General features: G+C 47.4%; 1 protein-coding gene across 1 annotated transcript in view; it reads right to left on the reverse strand.

Moving 5' to 3' along the window:
* Positions 1–16,638, reverse strand: part of LOC121291293 (CD166 antigen-like) — a 38,470-nt gene that overhangs the window by 5,062 nt on the left and 16,770 nt on the right. Inside the window, exons 6-11 of the mRNA XM_041212365.1 lie at positions 15,318–15,500; positions 9,382–9,509; positions 7,452–7,584; positions 4,961–4,996; positions 2,916–2,942; positions 1,019–1,148 (exon numbers count right to left, since the gene is read on the reverse strand). Coding sequence (XP_041068299.1) covers positions 1,019–1,148; positions 2,916–2,942; positions 4,961–4,996; positions 7,452–7,584; positions 9,382–9,509; positions 15,318–15,500 — 637 coding nt within the window. The remainder of the gene's footprint in view (positions 1–1,018; positions 1,149–2,915; positions 2,943–4,960; positions 4,997–7,451; positions 7,585–9,381; positions 9,510–15,317; positions 15,501–16,638) is intronic.

The raw sequence follows: 16,638 nt of genomic DNA on the forward strand, positions 1-16,638 counted from the left end.
GAGGTTTTAAGGGAGGGAAAAGAGATAGCAAAGCAGAATTCCAGGGCTCAGGGCCTAGGCAGCTGAAGGAACACCCTCCAATGCTGGAGTCATGCCATGAAAATTGGGGATGCGCAAGAGGCCAGAATTGGAGGAGCGCAGATGTCTCAGAGAGTTGTAGGGCTCAGAGGAGGTTACAGAGACAGGGATGGGGTCAGGGCACGGAGGGCTTTGAAGACCAGGTTAAGAACTTCAAAGCAGCAATGATGCTGCCTTGGGCAGGTATTTTCGGTCAGTTGCCTTGTCAGTAAATTGGGCTAAAACATTTCAATAAATGTCAGCTCCAAAATGGAGGCAGTACCAAGCTTGGAGTGCTCAATCTTACAACATGTTCTCCAGGAGGGAAACAGTGGCCTAGTGGTAATGTTACTGGACTAGTAATCCTGAGGCCTGACCTAATGGTCTGGAGACATGAGTTCAAATCCTACCACAGCTGATGAGGGAATTTATAATATAACTAATAAATAAATCTGGAATTAAAATGTTAGTCTCAGTTGCTAGATTGTTGTTAAAAACCAGATGGGTTCACTAATGTCCCACAGAGGGGGGGAATCTGCCATCCTTACCTGGTCTGTTTGACATGTGACTCCAGACCCACTACAATGTCATTGACCCTCTGAGAGGCCTAGAAAGCCTTTTGGGATGAGCGGTATATAATGCTGGCCTCGTCACATCTCGAGAATGAATAAAAGGAATTTTAAACCCTCAAACTACCATGGGGAGAGTGGTTGAGCAGTTTGGCCTAGATTGAATCAAGAGGAAGCTAGATAAGTCTGCGTGTGAGGGAGAAAGGAGTCAAAGGATGGGCTGAAAGGGTTAGATGAGGAAAGCTGGAAAGAAGCTTGGTGCTGAGCACAAACATGGGACGGTTGGGATGAACGACCTGTTTCGGTGCTGTAAGCTCTCTGTAATACCACATCAGACTCAGGATGTGGGAGCGATGTATTTTTTGCTGGGTAAATGTGAAAGGTTGACTCACTTCTCTGTCTTCTTCCTGTAGTAACACATGTAGTAGGTTATGATGGTGAAGAAAGCCACGAGCATTAATGTCACGATGATCCCAATGACCATGCCAGCCTTGTTCAGGGGTTTGGGCTTTCCATGATGATCTGCAAACAATAATATCGAGCTGTGAAAAACTGGCCAGTGAGAAATAACACCACTGATAAAATCCTTTCCCTTTGCCATTAAATCACTCCATAGCCTTGCTCCCTCCCTGTCCCTGTGAACTCCTCCAGTCTTACACCCCTTCCCAACTCTTTGTATTTTCCTTCTCTCCCTTGTCACCTCCCCCCCCAAACCTCTCCCCATTGGTGGTCAAGAGCTGAGACCCCATGCTGTGGTGCTCCCTGCCAAAACCCATCCATCACCCCAATCCCATCCTGTCCTATAAGACCCCTTATTAAAACGCACTCCTTTCCCCAAGCTTTTTGTATGTCTCATGAGCTCTCTCTGCTTGTCTTGGTATCTGTTACTTGCCAGTATTTTGTGATCTTTCCTGACATTAAAGGTCTTGGCTAAATGCACGTTATTGAGTGGCAAGAGGCTTCAGAGTGGACACAATGGGCTACACCTGGGCATAGAAGATGCGTAATAGATAATGACAAGAGACAGAGAATATAACTGGGACACACTTGGATATAGGAGGTAGACATTGAGTAACAACAGGACACAAAAGGTGACAATAGATGATAAATGGATGACAGATATGCAATGGAAGACTAGTAATAGGATATGGTCATTTATGGAGCATACAGAACATGAGAGAGTGGCTTAGAGATGGAACAAGGTGGCATTCATTGGGATACAGAACATGCAGACTATGGTAGAGTTGGATAGAAAGGGTATAAATGTTAATGTCTTTTCAACTGAATTGTTAAAGTTAAGAGAAACAGGTGATGGGTGTTAATTGTCTTTGAGCACATATAAATAGGGGATAGCTGGGACACTGGATTGAGTGGGAGGAGAATTATGAGACTGAACAAGTCAATAAACTCAATTAAGAAAAACTCTGTGTCTTGGTTTCGGCTTCATATAGTCTGGATTCTATTAACAACAAAGTGGGGTACAGTGGGATGTAGAGGATACAGAATGTGGTAGGGTGGGGTTGAGAGAGTACAAAGTGGGGTATAGAGGATACAGAATGTGTTAGAATGGGGTAGAGCGGGTTCAAGGTGCGGTGCAGTGGGGTACAGAGGATATCAAATTGGATAGAGTGGGATAGAGAAAGCACAAAGTAGGGTTCTGTGGGATATAGAGGATACCAAGTAGAGTAATAGAATGGGATACATGGGGCACAAAGTGGGCTGCAATGGGATATGGAGACTACACAATGGAATAGAGTCAGAGAGGAAACAACATAGAGTTAATGGGCTATAGAGGATACCGAGTGGGGTAAAACAAGATGAAGTGTAAAGCAGACATACAAACATTGGTCTCATTTTTTTATGTTGAAGAGCTGGTGGGACAGTGGGGTGAACATTTCACCTCTAGCATTACAATATCGCCCATTATCGAAACATACAATTTTCATTTCCACTGTTTTTAAGTGTGAGCTCCCCGCACCACCCCTACACCACAATGCGTCACTTAAGTTTATTTAGCTGCATATCCAGTGTGGCCTTAATAAAGATCATGTCGCAGAAATTATGGGCTGCAAGATCCTGTGGATAATCCCGGACAAGCAGTGTCAAGTGGTAGTTGTTTGCCAGCCCTCTGCTTGCCGTCAGGTTTAATGTCCCTGTTAAAATGGCAGAGGGAGGGATGTCACATGGCCTGCCCATCCGCCCATCTCACTCCGATTGACCAATTAAAGCCCAGGTAAGATTTATTCGGACTGTGGACGTCCAGCGCTGAGCTCCTGACGAGTTTCATACCTGCAGAATGACTTTCTTCGGCAATCACTGGAATAAATGTTAAGGGGAGGGGGAAAGAAAAGAGAAAATGTTACAGCAAAAATCCTTTCTCACATTCTCCACCCCCCTCTTCCCATCCCCTCCCCTCCCCTCCCCTCCCCCCGCCACCATTAGAAGCTGCTTCACCTTAGCTCTTGTGTTCTGGGTAACATCTGGGCAGGAAATTCCACAGTGACCAGGGAGCACTGATGTTGGAAAATCTAACCCACTGTCCTTCCTCCAGCCTTACCACGGTGAGAGCTGTGGCTCAGTGGGTAGCACTCTTGTCTCGTGAGTCAGGAAAGCCTGCGGTTTCAAATCCGACTTCAGCACCCTAGACCTTGCCGCAGGGAGGGAGTGCTGCACTGTCAGAGCTGCTGACCTTTGGAAGTGACATTAAACTGAGGCCTGATCTGCCCTCTCGCGTGGCTGCAAATGGTCTCATAGCATTATCCTGAAGAAGAGCAAGGGTCAGGGCTGTTTGACCCGATGTCCTGGCCAATGTTTGTCCCTTGACCAACCCTATTGAAGCATGACCTGTTCCTTAAATTTGTTGCAGCTTGTGGGATCTTGCTGTGCACCGGTCGGCTGTTGTTCATCTTAGACTGCAACAGTGGCTACACTCCAAAAAAGATCCTTCATTGGCTCTACAGTGCTTTGGGACGTTTCTGGGGTTGTGAAAGGGGATATAGAAATGCGAGCTCTTTGTTTTATTTGTCCCCGGTTTGCCCTTGCCTCCTGAAGGAGCTGTCTCTGGCGGGTACCACTCCCAAGGGTACTGGCTTGTGCCTCACGCAATTGGCTGTTCGTCGCGGTGTGAACACCGGCAGGCTATTCAACCAAGTGGGTATCATGGCCCAGCCCACCCCCCCACACCCAAACACATGCCAAAGTTCCAACCGGACTCACCACACAGGAAATCCTGGTCAGTAATCTCCCCTCTCGAACCCCACCAACATCCCCCCACCCTCTCCTACAACTCAGAGGCATTCTAGTGCCTTAATGGTGGGCTCAGCTGAAATTACCAAAATCCTACAGTACCTGACAGTCCACTTCCACACTTAAGCCGCTCGGTGAGCTGTAAGCCAGTATTGAGTGGGTCAGGCCAAAGTTGGACCGTAGTGTGCCAAAGAAAGCAAATGATTGCCAAACACTTTATAAATCACTGATTAAATCTCAACTGGAGTACTGTGTCCAGTTCTGGACACGACACATAAGGAAGGATGTCAAGGATCTGGAGATGGGGATGTAAGAGATTTGCTTGAATGGTACTAGGGATAAAAGACCTTGGTTATGTGGAGAGGCTAGAAAAGATGAGATTATCCTTCTTGGAGTGGGGAAGGTTGAGCATTTATTTAATAGAGGCTTTCAAAATCTCAAATGGTTTTGACACGGTGAAGAGGGAGAATCTGTTACCAGTGGGACATGGGGTTGGTAACCCAAGGACACAGGTTTAAAATAGTTTGGAATTGGGTTATGAGGAGAATTTTTTGTTACACGGTGAGCTATGATCGGAAATGCACTGTGTGAAAGGGCGGTGGGAGCAGATTCACTAATGACTTTCAAAAGGGAATTGGATGATTCCTTGGACAGGAAAATAATTTCAGGGCTATGGTGAAAGAACCGGGGGCGTGGGACTAAATTGGAAGGTATTTTCAAAGAGCTGGCACAGGATGAATGGGCTGAATGGCCTCCTTCTGTGCTGCATCATTCTCAGAAATAGCTGAGGATGGAGCTGCAAGGAGTCTTAGTAAACACAGCGTTACATATCTCCAACTAGCAGTCAGCAATGCCAACAGGATGTTGAACTACATAGAAGTGGCAGAGGAAGTAATGATCATGCAGTACTCTGGCTTTTAGCATTATGTCCCCACCCCCGGGCCCCAAGCCACACCCAGAGCACAGGACCATCGAATTTACACTTGTTCTGATCTGGGCTGATCTCAATGTAACACTGGCAGATTATTCCTGACTCAATGCTGGGTGAAGCTTCAAGCAGTTCTTCAATAAATCACTGGACGTCTTACCTCCGAATCTGTCTAACTCATTGTTATCTTCTCTTGCTGCAATAAAGCACACAAAGAAACCAGTTAAATCAGAAAACTATAACAATATACCTGTTACATTGGCTGGCAGTCCAGCAATAGCTTGTTTTTAAAACTCTCATCCTTGTCTTCAAATCCCTCCATGGTTTCGTCTGTTCCTCTTCCAACCCCCACAACCCTTCGAGGTATCGCTCCTCCAACTCTGGCCTCTTGGACGCGCACAATTTGATACATTCCACCATTGGCAGCTGTGCTTTTCAGTTGCCTGGGTCCTAAGCTCTGGAATTCTCTTTGCCAATCTCTCTGCCTCTTCCTCTCCTTCTTAATTGTCTCCTTAAAACCTACCCCTTTGACAAAGCTATTGGTCATCTGCCCTACTATCACCTTACGTGGTTCGCTGTCAAATTTTGCTCGATAACTCTCCTGCGAAGCACCTTGCGATGTTTTACTACACGAACACAAGAAATAGGAGACCATTCGGCCCATCAAGCCTGCTCCACCATTCAATACGGTCAACTCCACTTTCCTGCCCGCTCCCCAAATCCCTTGATTCCCAGAGAGACCAAAGATCTGTCTATCCCAGCCTTAAATATATTCAACGATGGAGCATCCACAGGGGTAGAGAAATCCAAAGATTCACAACCCTTTCATTCTCCTCATCTCAGTCCGAATTATCGGCCCCTTAATCTGAAACCGTGCCCCTGTGTTTTGGATCCCTCGACCAGCGGAAACAATCTTTCAGTGCCTACCCTGTCGAGCCCTTTCAGACTGTTGCATGTTTCAGTGAGATCGCCTCTCATCCTTCTAAACTCCAGAGAATGTAAGCTCGATTTACCCAGCCTCTCATCATAGGACAACCCCCTCATCCCAGGGAACAATCTAGTGAACGTTCGCTGTACCCCCTCCAATGCAAGTATGTCCTTCCTTAAGTGCGGAGACCAAAACTGCACACAGGTGTGATCTCACCAAAACCTTCTACAATTGTAGCAAGACTTCTTTAATCCTGTACTCCAATCCACTGGCAGTAAAGGCCAATGTGCAATGTCAACTGGAGGTTGCTGTGTTTTAGCCATTCTGTTAGTTTGGTGATGCCGTGGCTGGAGGTGGGGTTTTAACTCCCCTGCCCCAGCGATAACTGGGCAGGCTCACCCTTAAAATAGCAGCGCAGAGGTTATGGTAAAAGTGATCAAGTTCCTCAATGGTTCTCAGAATCAGAAGGCTGAAGGTTCAAGTGCTTTGCATAAAATCCAGGGCCGACATTCCCAAAGCAGCGCTTAGGGGCTGCTGCACTGTTGGAGGTGCTGCCTTTCAGGTAAGCTGTTCAACTAAGACCCTTTCAGGTGGCTGTAAAGGATCCCACTTTCCTCAGAAGAATAGGGATAGGGTTGCCAACTGTGACTAAATGTATTCCTGGAGGTTCCATCACATGACTTGTCCCCATGCTCCAGCCAACACATCCATACTCGTGATGCATTGCCTTGCTATGCCAATTGGAAAGCAAAAAGGCTCATTACCCAATTGGATGGTGTTTGACTGTCAGCCAAACAGCCCTTTTTCCATTTTCATTATTCTTGTATCTGGTAAAGAGAAATTTCAAACAAAACAGCAAAAAAAAATACAATCTTATTCAATGTCCCGATGGTTATTCTCCAGGGTTGCACACAGCGGTGTCCTGGAGATCGACCTTCAATTCCTGGAGGCTCCATGCCAATCCTGGAGGGTTGGCAAACCCCTAAACTGGGAGTTGGTCAATATTTAGTCACCAACCGGTTTCAGTGAAACAGACCCTCTGGTGATGCATCTCATGGCGGTTTGCGGGAGCTTGCTGTGCACAATTTGGCTGTTGCCTTTCCTACTTTGCACACCGCGCTTCACTGGCTGGAAAGCACTTGGGATATCCAGAGGTTTTTTTCATTTGTTCTTCCATGGAATGTGAGCGTCGCTGGCAAGGCCAGCATTTGTTGCCCGTCCCTAATTGCCTACGAGAACTGAATGGTCTTGCTCGGCCATTCCGGAGGGCAGTTAAGAGACGACCACATTGCTGTGGGCCTGGAGTCACGTGTAGGTCAGACCAGGTAAGGACGGCTGATTTCCCTCCCTAAAGGGCATCAGTGAACCAGATAGGGTTTTACAACAATCGATGGTAGTTTCATGGTCACCGTTCCTGAGACTAGCTTTATAATTCCAGGATTTATTAACTGAATTTAATTATTTTTAAAAAATTCATTCATGGGATGTGGGCTTCGCTGGCTGGGCCAGCATTTATCGCCCATCCCTAGTTGCCCCATGTGAGCGGTGAGCTGCCTCCTTGGACCGCTGCAAATTCCACCAGCTGCCGGGGTGGGATTTGGACCCGTGACCCCAGAGCATCAGGCGGACGACTAGTCCAGCGACAGTGGCCGTCACTCCGCCACGTCTTTCCCCCCGACCCCGTAAATGTCAATCTTTGGTGCCCAGGAGGGTAAGGGCCTACCTTTGACTTGAATTGCCATGACGGCCGATTTGGTGTTGAAGTCGAAGTCGAAGACAGTGCACCGGTACTCTCCTTCATCCCTCTTCGTCACCACCGGCAACATGTGCTGGGCCAGGCCCCCGAGCTGTTTCCCCTGACATGCAAATCCAACAGTCAGTACAGTGCAGGCAGCACGTCGCTTTGAACAGTGTGTGTGTGTGTGTGTGTGTGTGTGGGAGGAGGGGGGGAAGGATAAGGTTAACCTAACTCTCCCAGTGGGAACAGAGCGAAATGGGCTTCAGTGTAAGTGTCAAGTCGGAGGGGTGGTGGTGGTGGGGGCGGGGGGGAGGAGGGGATGTGCGGGTTGGGTTGGTGGGGGTGGGATGGAGGGGAGGGGCGGGCGTTATGAGAATAGCACATGACCCGGGCCCGAACCCAAACACGCCCCCAGTCCTGCAGGGTCCCGGGCGGCTTAAGTTAAAAGTAAGACCGCACCTGTCACTGCTCCCACACTGCTCACCTAGTTGGTGGGGGGGTGGGGGGGTCATGGAGGGGATTCAGAATCAATCAGCTAACTCCGGCCAGGGCGGCATGAGTTCAGTTCAGATGTCCGTTTTACACCCCGCCCAATTTGACACCCGTTTGACGGAGAGTAAGCTCCGGCGGCTGATGTTGGGGTGTAAGACCAGTGTACGCCGTGTTCCCATTGGGCGGGTTGAGATTCAATCAGGCCTTCGGTACTTGAGTCAAAAATCCTACCAGGCTCTCCTTGAACCTACCAGCAAACCAAGGGTTAATCTGGCGGATTGACACCACCCAGAAGCTAAAAACCAGTTGGGACCAGTACCCTTATTTCCCAGTTTTACTGGTGTTCCATTCTAGGGTATACAAGACCAGTTGGGATCAGTACTCTTATTTCCCAGTTTTACTGGTGTTCCATTCTAGGGTATGCAAGACCAGTTGGGACCAGTACTCTTATTTCCCAGTTTTACTGGTGTTCCATTCTAGGGTATACAAGACCAGTTGGGACCAGTACTCTTACTTCTCAGTTTTATTGGTGTCCCATTCTAGGGTATACAAGACCAGTTGGGACCAGTACTCTTATTTCCCAGTTTTACTGTTGTTCTATTCTAGGGTATACAAGACCAGTTGGGACCAGAACTCTTATTTCCCAGTTTTTACTCCTGTTTTTCATTCTGGGCAGTATGAGAAAATTACCAGTGACCCCACCACCTACGCTACAAGACCAACAGTTGAGCAATACGTTACTGCTGCCTCACAGATGACCTGCTGTTGAAATAGTAATCCTGTGATTTTGAAAGGAAATTGGTTGGGCGCTTGCGGAAGATAAACTTTCAGAGCCACGGGGATAGAGCTAGTGGGGTGGTGGTGGTGGTGGTGGTGGTGGTGATGGTGGTGGGGGGATGTGGGGTAATGGGGCTGACTGGATTGTCCTGTAGAGACCCGGTAGGGACTTGATGGTCTGAATGACCTCCTCCTGTACTGTGAAGACTCTACCATTTTGTGACTCCACAGCTGTGCGGGCATTGGGTACATGCAGTTGCCTGAGGAGCCAGTGGTGCCGCCTGTGGGATTGTAGTGGAGCCGCTTTTAGTCAGATTCTCCCTAAACGTATTCTGCCAGGACTGAGAGAGCAGTTAGCTCGCTTCGTTACCTGAAAAGCAAAAATTCTGCCCAGACCCTTGAAGAAAAATTAATCAACTTCATTTGGCAGTGCTCAATATTACCTGGCCATTGGGGATCATTCTAAAAAAGCAATCCAGATATCGCAAGTACTTCAACTCTAATTAAACACAAAAGCAACAGTCCGACAGGAGGTTACTTCCCAAACGTTTGCGAAAAGCTAAATTCCTGGAGTTTGAAATGGCGAGGTGCGTGATGATGTGCAAGAATCAGATTTAGATGCTCAGCATCATGTTGCAAAACTTACATCTTTCTCCCAGATGTATTCTGCTGGTGAAGGGTTGGTGTCAGCCAAACAGCTCAGGGTGATGGTGTCACCTTCTCTGATCACGTGGTTGGACGGGTCCACTTCTATCCTCACATGTTCTATTGGATCTGTACACAGGAAAGGGGAAGACAAGTATTGCTTAGGCATCTGGAGAAAGACAGGTTTGCATTTGCATAGCGCCTTTTGGGACCTCATGACGCCCCAAAGCCAACTGAAGTACTTTTTGAAGCACTGTCACTCTTGTGACGTAGTATCAATTTACTCACAGGAAGGTCCCCACAAACAACGATGTGATAATAGCCAGGTTGCCTGTTTTTTTTTTAAAAGGGATATTCATTGAGGGACGAACGTTGGCCAGCACGCCAGGGAGAACTACCCTGAAATAATGACCGTGGGGTCTTTTAGATCCTTCTGGATCTTATTTCACCACCACACCACCCCTCCCCCCCCCCGCCTGGGAGGGTAGGCAGATCCCCCGGTTTAACGCTTCATCCGAAAGATGGCACCTCTGACGGTGCAGCGCTCCCCTCAGTATGGCACTGGGAATGCCAGCCTTGGTTTTGCACTCAAGTCTCGGGAGCGGGACTTGAACCCAGGGCCTTCTGGCTCATAAGCTGACAGGGCAGGGCTTCGGTTCAGTGTCTCATGCAGAAGATGACGCTGTCGCAGGTGCTTTAGTTGCTATCTTTGCTTGCAAGGGCTGTGGCACCATTTCAGAAGCAGTCCACTGGCTGTAAAGCACTTGGGGAATATACTGAGGCAGTGACAAGAGCTGCAAATTCTTCCTTTTTATTGAGAAATCCAAGCCCATCATGTTGAGTGTGGTAGAAGTGGGAGAGAGAGAGAGAGAGAATGAGGCCAGTGAACTGATGGTAATGAGACAATGGGGTTTAATAAGGTGGGGATATTAAACAACAAAGGGATTTACATAGAATTCCATCGAATTGTCAACACAGATATAGACCGTTCAGCCCAGCTGGTGTTCAAGCTCCACATGAACCTCCTCCCACCCCATTTCATGTCTCCCTGCCATCATAGCCTTCCATTCCTTTGTCCCTCAGGTATTTAACAGGATTCCCCTTAAACACATCCATGCATATTCTTTTCAATGGGGAAGAAATCCGAACCCTCCTGCGTGTGAGGGACACGTGGTCTTGTGATTCTCACCCCCTCCAATCCAACAAGACCAGAGGTGAATCCATTCACCAGTCCGGAACCATGTTTCCTGAACTGCCACATGGAGACTGAGCATTGAAGTAACGCGCCCTTTAACATGCGGCACTCCTCTTTTGCCTGATGTGGTGTGAATTGTCGGGCTTTCAGCGTATCTCCAAATCAGCTCAGACACTTTTTATTTTAAAGCGTTTTACCTTTGGCAGCAAATTGACCCACCTTAAACCTGTTATCGAAATCCCAGTCTTCGGACTAGGTCAGATTTCAGGCTCGTTTACTTTGAGATAATGCGACACCGCCATCAGTTGGTTAGAAAGGAGTACTGCAGGCAAGGGAAGGGATTGCCTGTCAGTATAAAGGTCACACGAGACTAATACGCAACCCAAGGTTGCAGGCCCATCCATTCTGAAATGCCTCTGTTAGCAGCATCCAAGCTGTTTGTTAAATGGTCCCAGCAGTCTACTACCTCGGCCACTCGACACAATGCCCAAACCGTGTGTTGATCACCCTGTGCGAAGATATTTCCCCAGCCTGGAGATGGTGAGGAACTGAAGCCGTAGGAACGGAGAATGAATTCGATTAGGATTCCATCAGTGAGTCTTGATTTCAACGCACTGAACGTGCAGAGAGAAGAGGGATGGTCTACAGCAGTGATCTTCACTACTTTTCACACAAGGGCCACTTTAGCAACAAACCTGCAATGTGAGGGCTGCGTCGACTGCTCTAATAGAGGCCACTGCGTGGTTCACACGGCTTGCAATGACATAAAGGAAGAAAGGACGTTCATCGAAAAGCAGGATACGTTGTTCTTTCTGGGGGAATGCAGGCTTGAAGCAGACTGACTTGGCCCCACCTCGGTGCCAGGGTGAGGGATTTGCCTGCAGAATGTGCTTCTCTCTCCCTGTGAGCTGGTGGCGCCCTCCTGTATATCACATCCCACTGTGATGGTGACTGCCCCTTGAACACTTCGAGTGGCCCAGCTACATCGCAATCCCAGGTGGCACCTCCTCAGGTGGAGGATGCTGTCAGGATCACCACACTCCTGAAGGAGGGGACCCATTTCCTGCATACAAACGGGTCACCCACAAATACACACTCACTCTCTGTCTCTCATAAACATATACTCGCTCTCTGTCACAAACACACACTCACTCTCTGTCTCCCATAAACACATACTCACTCTCTATCACAAACACACACTCACTCTCTGTCTCCCATAAACACATACTCACTCTCTGTCACAAACACACACTCACTCTCTGTCTCCCATAAACACACACTCACTCTTTGTCACAAACACACACTCACTCTCTGTCACAAACACACACTCACTCTCTGTCTCCCATAAACACATACTCACTCTCTGTCACAAACACACACTCACTCTCTGTCTCCCACAAACACACACTCACTCTCTGTCACAAACACACACTCAGTCTCTGTCTCCCACAAACACACACTCACTCTCTGTCTCCCATAAACACACACTCACTCTCTGTCTCCCATAAACACATACTCACTCTCTATCACAAACACACACTCACTCTGTCTCCCACAAACACACACTCACTCTCTGTCACAAACACACACTCACTCTCTGTCTCCCACAAACACACACTCACTCTCTGTATCCCCCATCACACACTCACTCTCTGTCTCCCATAAACACACACTCACTCTCTGTCACAAACATACTCACTGTCTGTCTCCCATAAACACACACTCACTCTCTGTCTCCCATAAACACACACTCACTCTCTGTCACAAACACACACTCACTCTCTGTCACAAACACACACTCACGGTTCTCCCACACATGCTCACTCTCTGTCACAAACACACACTCACTCTCTGTCTCCCACAAATACATACTCACTGTCTGTCACAAACACACACTCACGGTTCTCCCACACATGCTCACTCTCTGTCACAAACACACACTCACTCTCTGTCTCCCACACACACTCACTCTCTGTCTATCTCTCTCCCACAAACACATACACTCTCTGTTGCCCACAAACACACGCTCACTGTCTGTCTCCCAAAAACACACATTCACTCTCTGTCACATACTCACATACACACACACATACACTCACTCTCTCACTTCCACACACACACTCACACACTCATTCTCTGTCACACTCACTCTCTGTCACATACGTACACACACACACTTACTCTGTCACATGCACATACATACAGACAGTCTCTCAGTCCCACACACAAATACACACTCACTCACTCTCCTCATTTTCTCTCACTCCCATACACACAAACTCACACAATTTCCTCTTTCTCTCACTCCCACACACATACATATTCACCCTCTCACTCCCACACACTCACTCACTCTCTCATTCCCATACACATACACACTCACTCACTCCCATCACTCTAACTCCCACACACGCACACACACACAAACACACAGACACACTCAGCAGTCACCCTCTTCCTCTCTCTCCCACACTCCACGACCTGGGGCTCCGCTCCACAGCAGCTCACTCCCAGACCTCGCAGCCAGTCTCTCCTTCCCAAGGCCCCGGACCTTGCAGCCATCACTCCTCCACGGGACCCCAGCACTCTGCTCTGCCGCACTCTGCTGTCCGGGCCCTGGTTGGAGGTGCCAGAGTGCACTACACCAATGGTCGGGGACCCACACTTAATGTCTTTGGGAACCGCCACTGGCAGAAGAACACTGGTATATGTGAAAATTTAGAGGAATAAATGGGTGGGTGACCTGAGGAGTAGTGATGGTAGAAACATTGAGAGGGTGAAACCAGGTATGAGACCCCCAAGAAATCAGCCTCCACCCGTTTTTTAAAAAAATCTTTATGTTTCACTTCATTTATTCAACATTCTGTGTTTAATATCTAATTGGTCGCAAATATTCCCTCTGTTAGCTTTTTCTCTTAAGTCAATTCACAACCAAACACCCTGTAGAGGCAATGAACCAATCAACAACCAAATACCCTACAGAGGCAATAGACCAATCAACAACCAAACACCCTATAGAGGCAATGGACCAATCAACAACCAAACACCCTATAGAGGCAATGGACTAATCAACAACCAAACACCCTATAGAGGCAATAGACCAATCAACAACCAAACACCCTATAGATGCAATGGACCAATCTACAACCAAACACCCTATAGAGGCAATGGACTAATCAACAACCAAACACCCTATAGAGGCAATGGACTAATCAACAACCAAACACCCTATAGAGGCAATGGACTAATCAACAACCACACACCCTATAGAGGCAATGGACTAATCAACAACCAAACACCCTATAGAGGCAATGGACTAATCAACAACCAAATACCCTATAGAGGCAATGGACCAATCAACAACCAAATACCCTATAGAGGCAATGGACCAATCAACAAACACCCTATAGAGGCAATAAACCAATCAACAAACACCCTATAGGGGCAATGGACCAATCAACAACCAAACACCCTATAGAGGCAATGGACCAATCAACAACCAAATACCCTATAGAGGCAATGGACCAATCAACAACCAAACACCCTATAGAGGCAATGGACTAATCAACAACCAAACACTGTAGAGAGGCAATAAACCAATCAACAAACACCCTATAGAGGCAATGGACCAATCAACAAACACCCTATAGAGGCAATAAACCAATCAACAAACACCCTATAGGGGCAATGGACCAATCAACAACCAAACACCCTATAGAGGCAATGGACCAATCAACAACCAAATACCCTATAGAGGCAATGGACCAATCAACAAACACCCTATAGAGGCAATAAACCAATCAACAAACACCCTATAGGGGCAATGGACCAATCAACAACCAAACACCCTATAGAGGCAATGGACCAATCAACAACCAAACACCCTATAGAGGCAATGGACCAATCAACAACCAAAAACCCTATAGAGGCAATAAACCAATCAACAAACACCCTATAGAGGCAATGGACCAATCAACAACCAAACACCCTATAGAGGCAATGGACCAATCAACAACCAAACACCCCCATAGAGACAATGGACCAATCAATAACCAAACATCTTAACAGATGGGCCAGTCTGCTCAGGAGTGGGAAATACCTGCTCTGAAACCATTTTGCCGCTCCCTTATGCTACTTCAACCCGTACACAGTGTCTCCTGTTCCTTCCTGTGTTTTAGGTAAATACTATGCATGATCACCTTCCCCCCACCAACCCCCCCACACTTCCCACCTGTATTCAAGGCAGGTGCACTGTTCGGAGTGTGTGGAAGGACAGTCACCTGTTAGACAACATTGTCCAATGGCATGTTGGGGGAGGGGAGGGGTAGGGGGGGGGGGAAAGAGGGGGAATGGCAAGTAGCGGGTGGGGGAAGTAGGGGGAGAGGGGGGAGTAGGGGAAGTAGTGGGGGAGAGGAGGAAGTGTGGGGGGAGAGGTGGAAGTGGGGGGGAAGAGGGGGAAGTGGGGGGGAGAGGGGGAAGTTGAGGGGGAGAGGGGGCAGTTGGGGGGGAGAGGGCGAAGTAGAGGGGCTAGAGGGTGAAGTAGGTGGGAGAGGGCAAAGTGGGCGGGGAGAGGGGAAAGTTGGGGGGAGAGGAGGTAGTTGGGGGGGCAGGGGGAAGTTGTGGGGAGAGGGGGAATTTTGGGGGGGGAGAGGAGGAAGTGGGAGGGGTGTTGTACAGAATAACCTCCCCACATACAGGAGCTGCATTCAAGTCTTCACAAACAGTTAAAAGTCAATACTTACAATACACATCTATCTTCATGGGTTCAGAGCTCTGCGTGTCACTCCCCTCTTGGGAAGGATAAACCACTTCACAAAGGAACTTGGCATTCATGTCATTTTTGCTTAGTGTATAATATAACGTTGACTCTATTGTGTAAAGCCCGGTGTTCTGGTTCTTCATGATACGCACTTTTACTTGTGTCTCTGGAAATATAGAGGTGCAAACGGTTAAAAAACTAGGAAAGTATAAAGAAACCACCAGTGAAAAGCAGAAAGAGCTGGGATATCTTTGTGTCATGAAAAGCACAGTCAATTCTCAAACATAAACTTAAACCAGACTGTTTATCGACCAGGCTCTGAGTCCATATTCCATAGAGAATTAGTTCATTCTTCATTTTGTACAGTCTGGATTAAGTTTAAGAACATAAGAAATAGGAGCAGGAGTTAACCGTATGGCTGGCAGAACCTGTTCTGCCAATAAATATGGCCATGATTTTCTGCTTCAACTCTACTCCCAAAAACTACTGACTCCCTGAGAAACCAAAGATCTGTCTATCCCAGCATTAAGTATATTCAACAATGCACAATCTACAACCCTCTGGGGTAGAGAATTTCAAAGATTTGCAACCCTTTTAAGTGAAGAAATCCCTCCTCATCTCAGTCCTAAATGATCGATCCCATATCCTGAGACTGTGCCCCTGTGTTCTAGATTCCCCAGTCAGGGGAAACAACCTCTCAGTGTCCACCCCGTCAAACCGCTTTAGAATCTTGTATGTTTCATTGAGACCACCTCTCGTTCTTCTAACCTCATTTTACACAGCTTGCGTCATAGGACAACCTTCTCATCCCAGGGACCAATCTGGTAACTCTTCACTGTACTCCCTCCAATTCAAGTATATCCTTCCTTAAATATGAAGATCAAAACTACATACAGTACTGCAGGTGTGGTCTCACTAAATCCCTGTAGAAGTGTAGCAAGACCTCCTTACTCTTGTACTCCAATTCCCTTGCAGTTAAGGCCAACATGCCATTCACTGTCCTACTTCTTTCCTGTCCCTGCATGGTAATTTTCTGTGTTACTTGTACAAGTATACCCAATTCCTTCTGAACATCCACATTGACAAGTTTCATGCCTTTTTAAAAAATTCTTCCCTTTTATTCTTACTACCAAAGTGAATAATCTCACAATTCCCCACATTATACTCCATCAGCTAACTTCTTGCCCATTCACTTAATCTGTCTATGTCACTTTGCAGCTTTTGTGTCCTCCTCACAGTTTACACTCCCACCTAACTTTGCATCACCAGAAAATTTAGGTACATTGCTCTAGGTTTCTTCATCT

Source organism: Carcharodon carcharias, chromosome 19 (genome assembly GCF_017639515.1).
Source record: "Carcharodon carcharias isolate sCarCar2 chromosome 19, sCarCar2.pri, whole genome shotgun sequence".
Classification (NCBI taxonomy): domain Eukaryota; kingdom Metazoa; phylum Chordata; class Chondrichthyes; order Lamniformes; family Lamnidae; genus Carcharodon; species Carcharodon carcharias.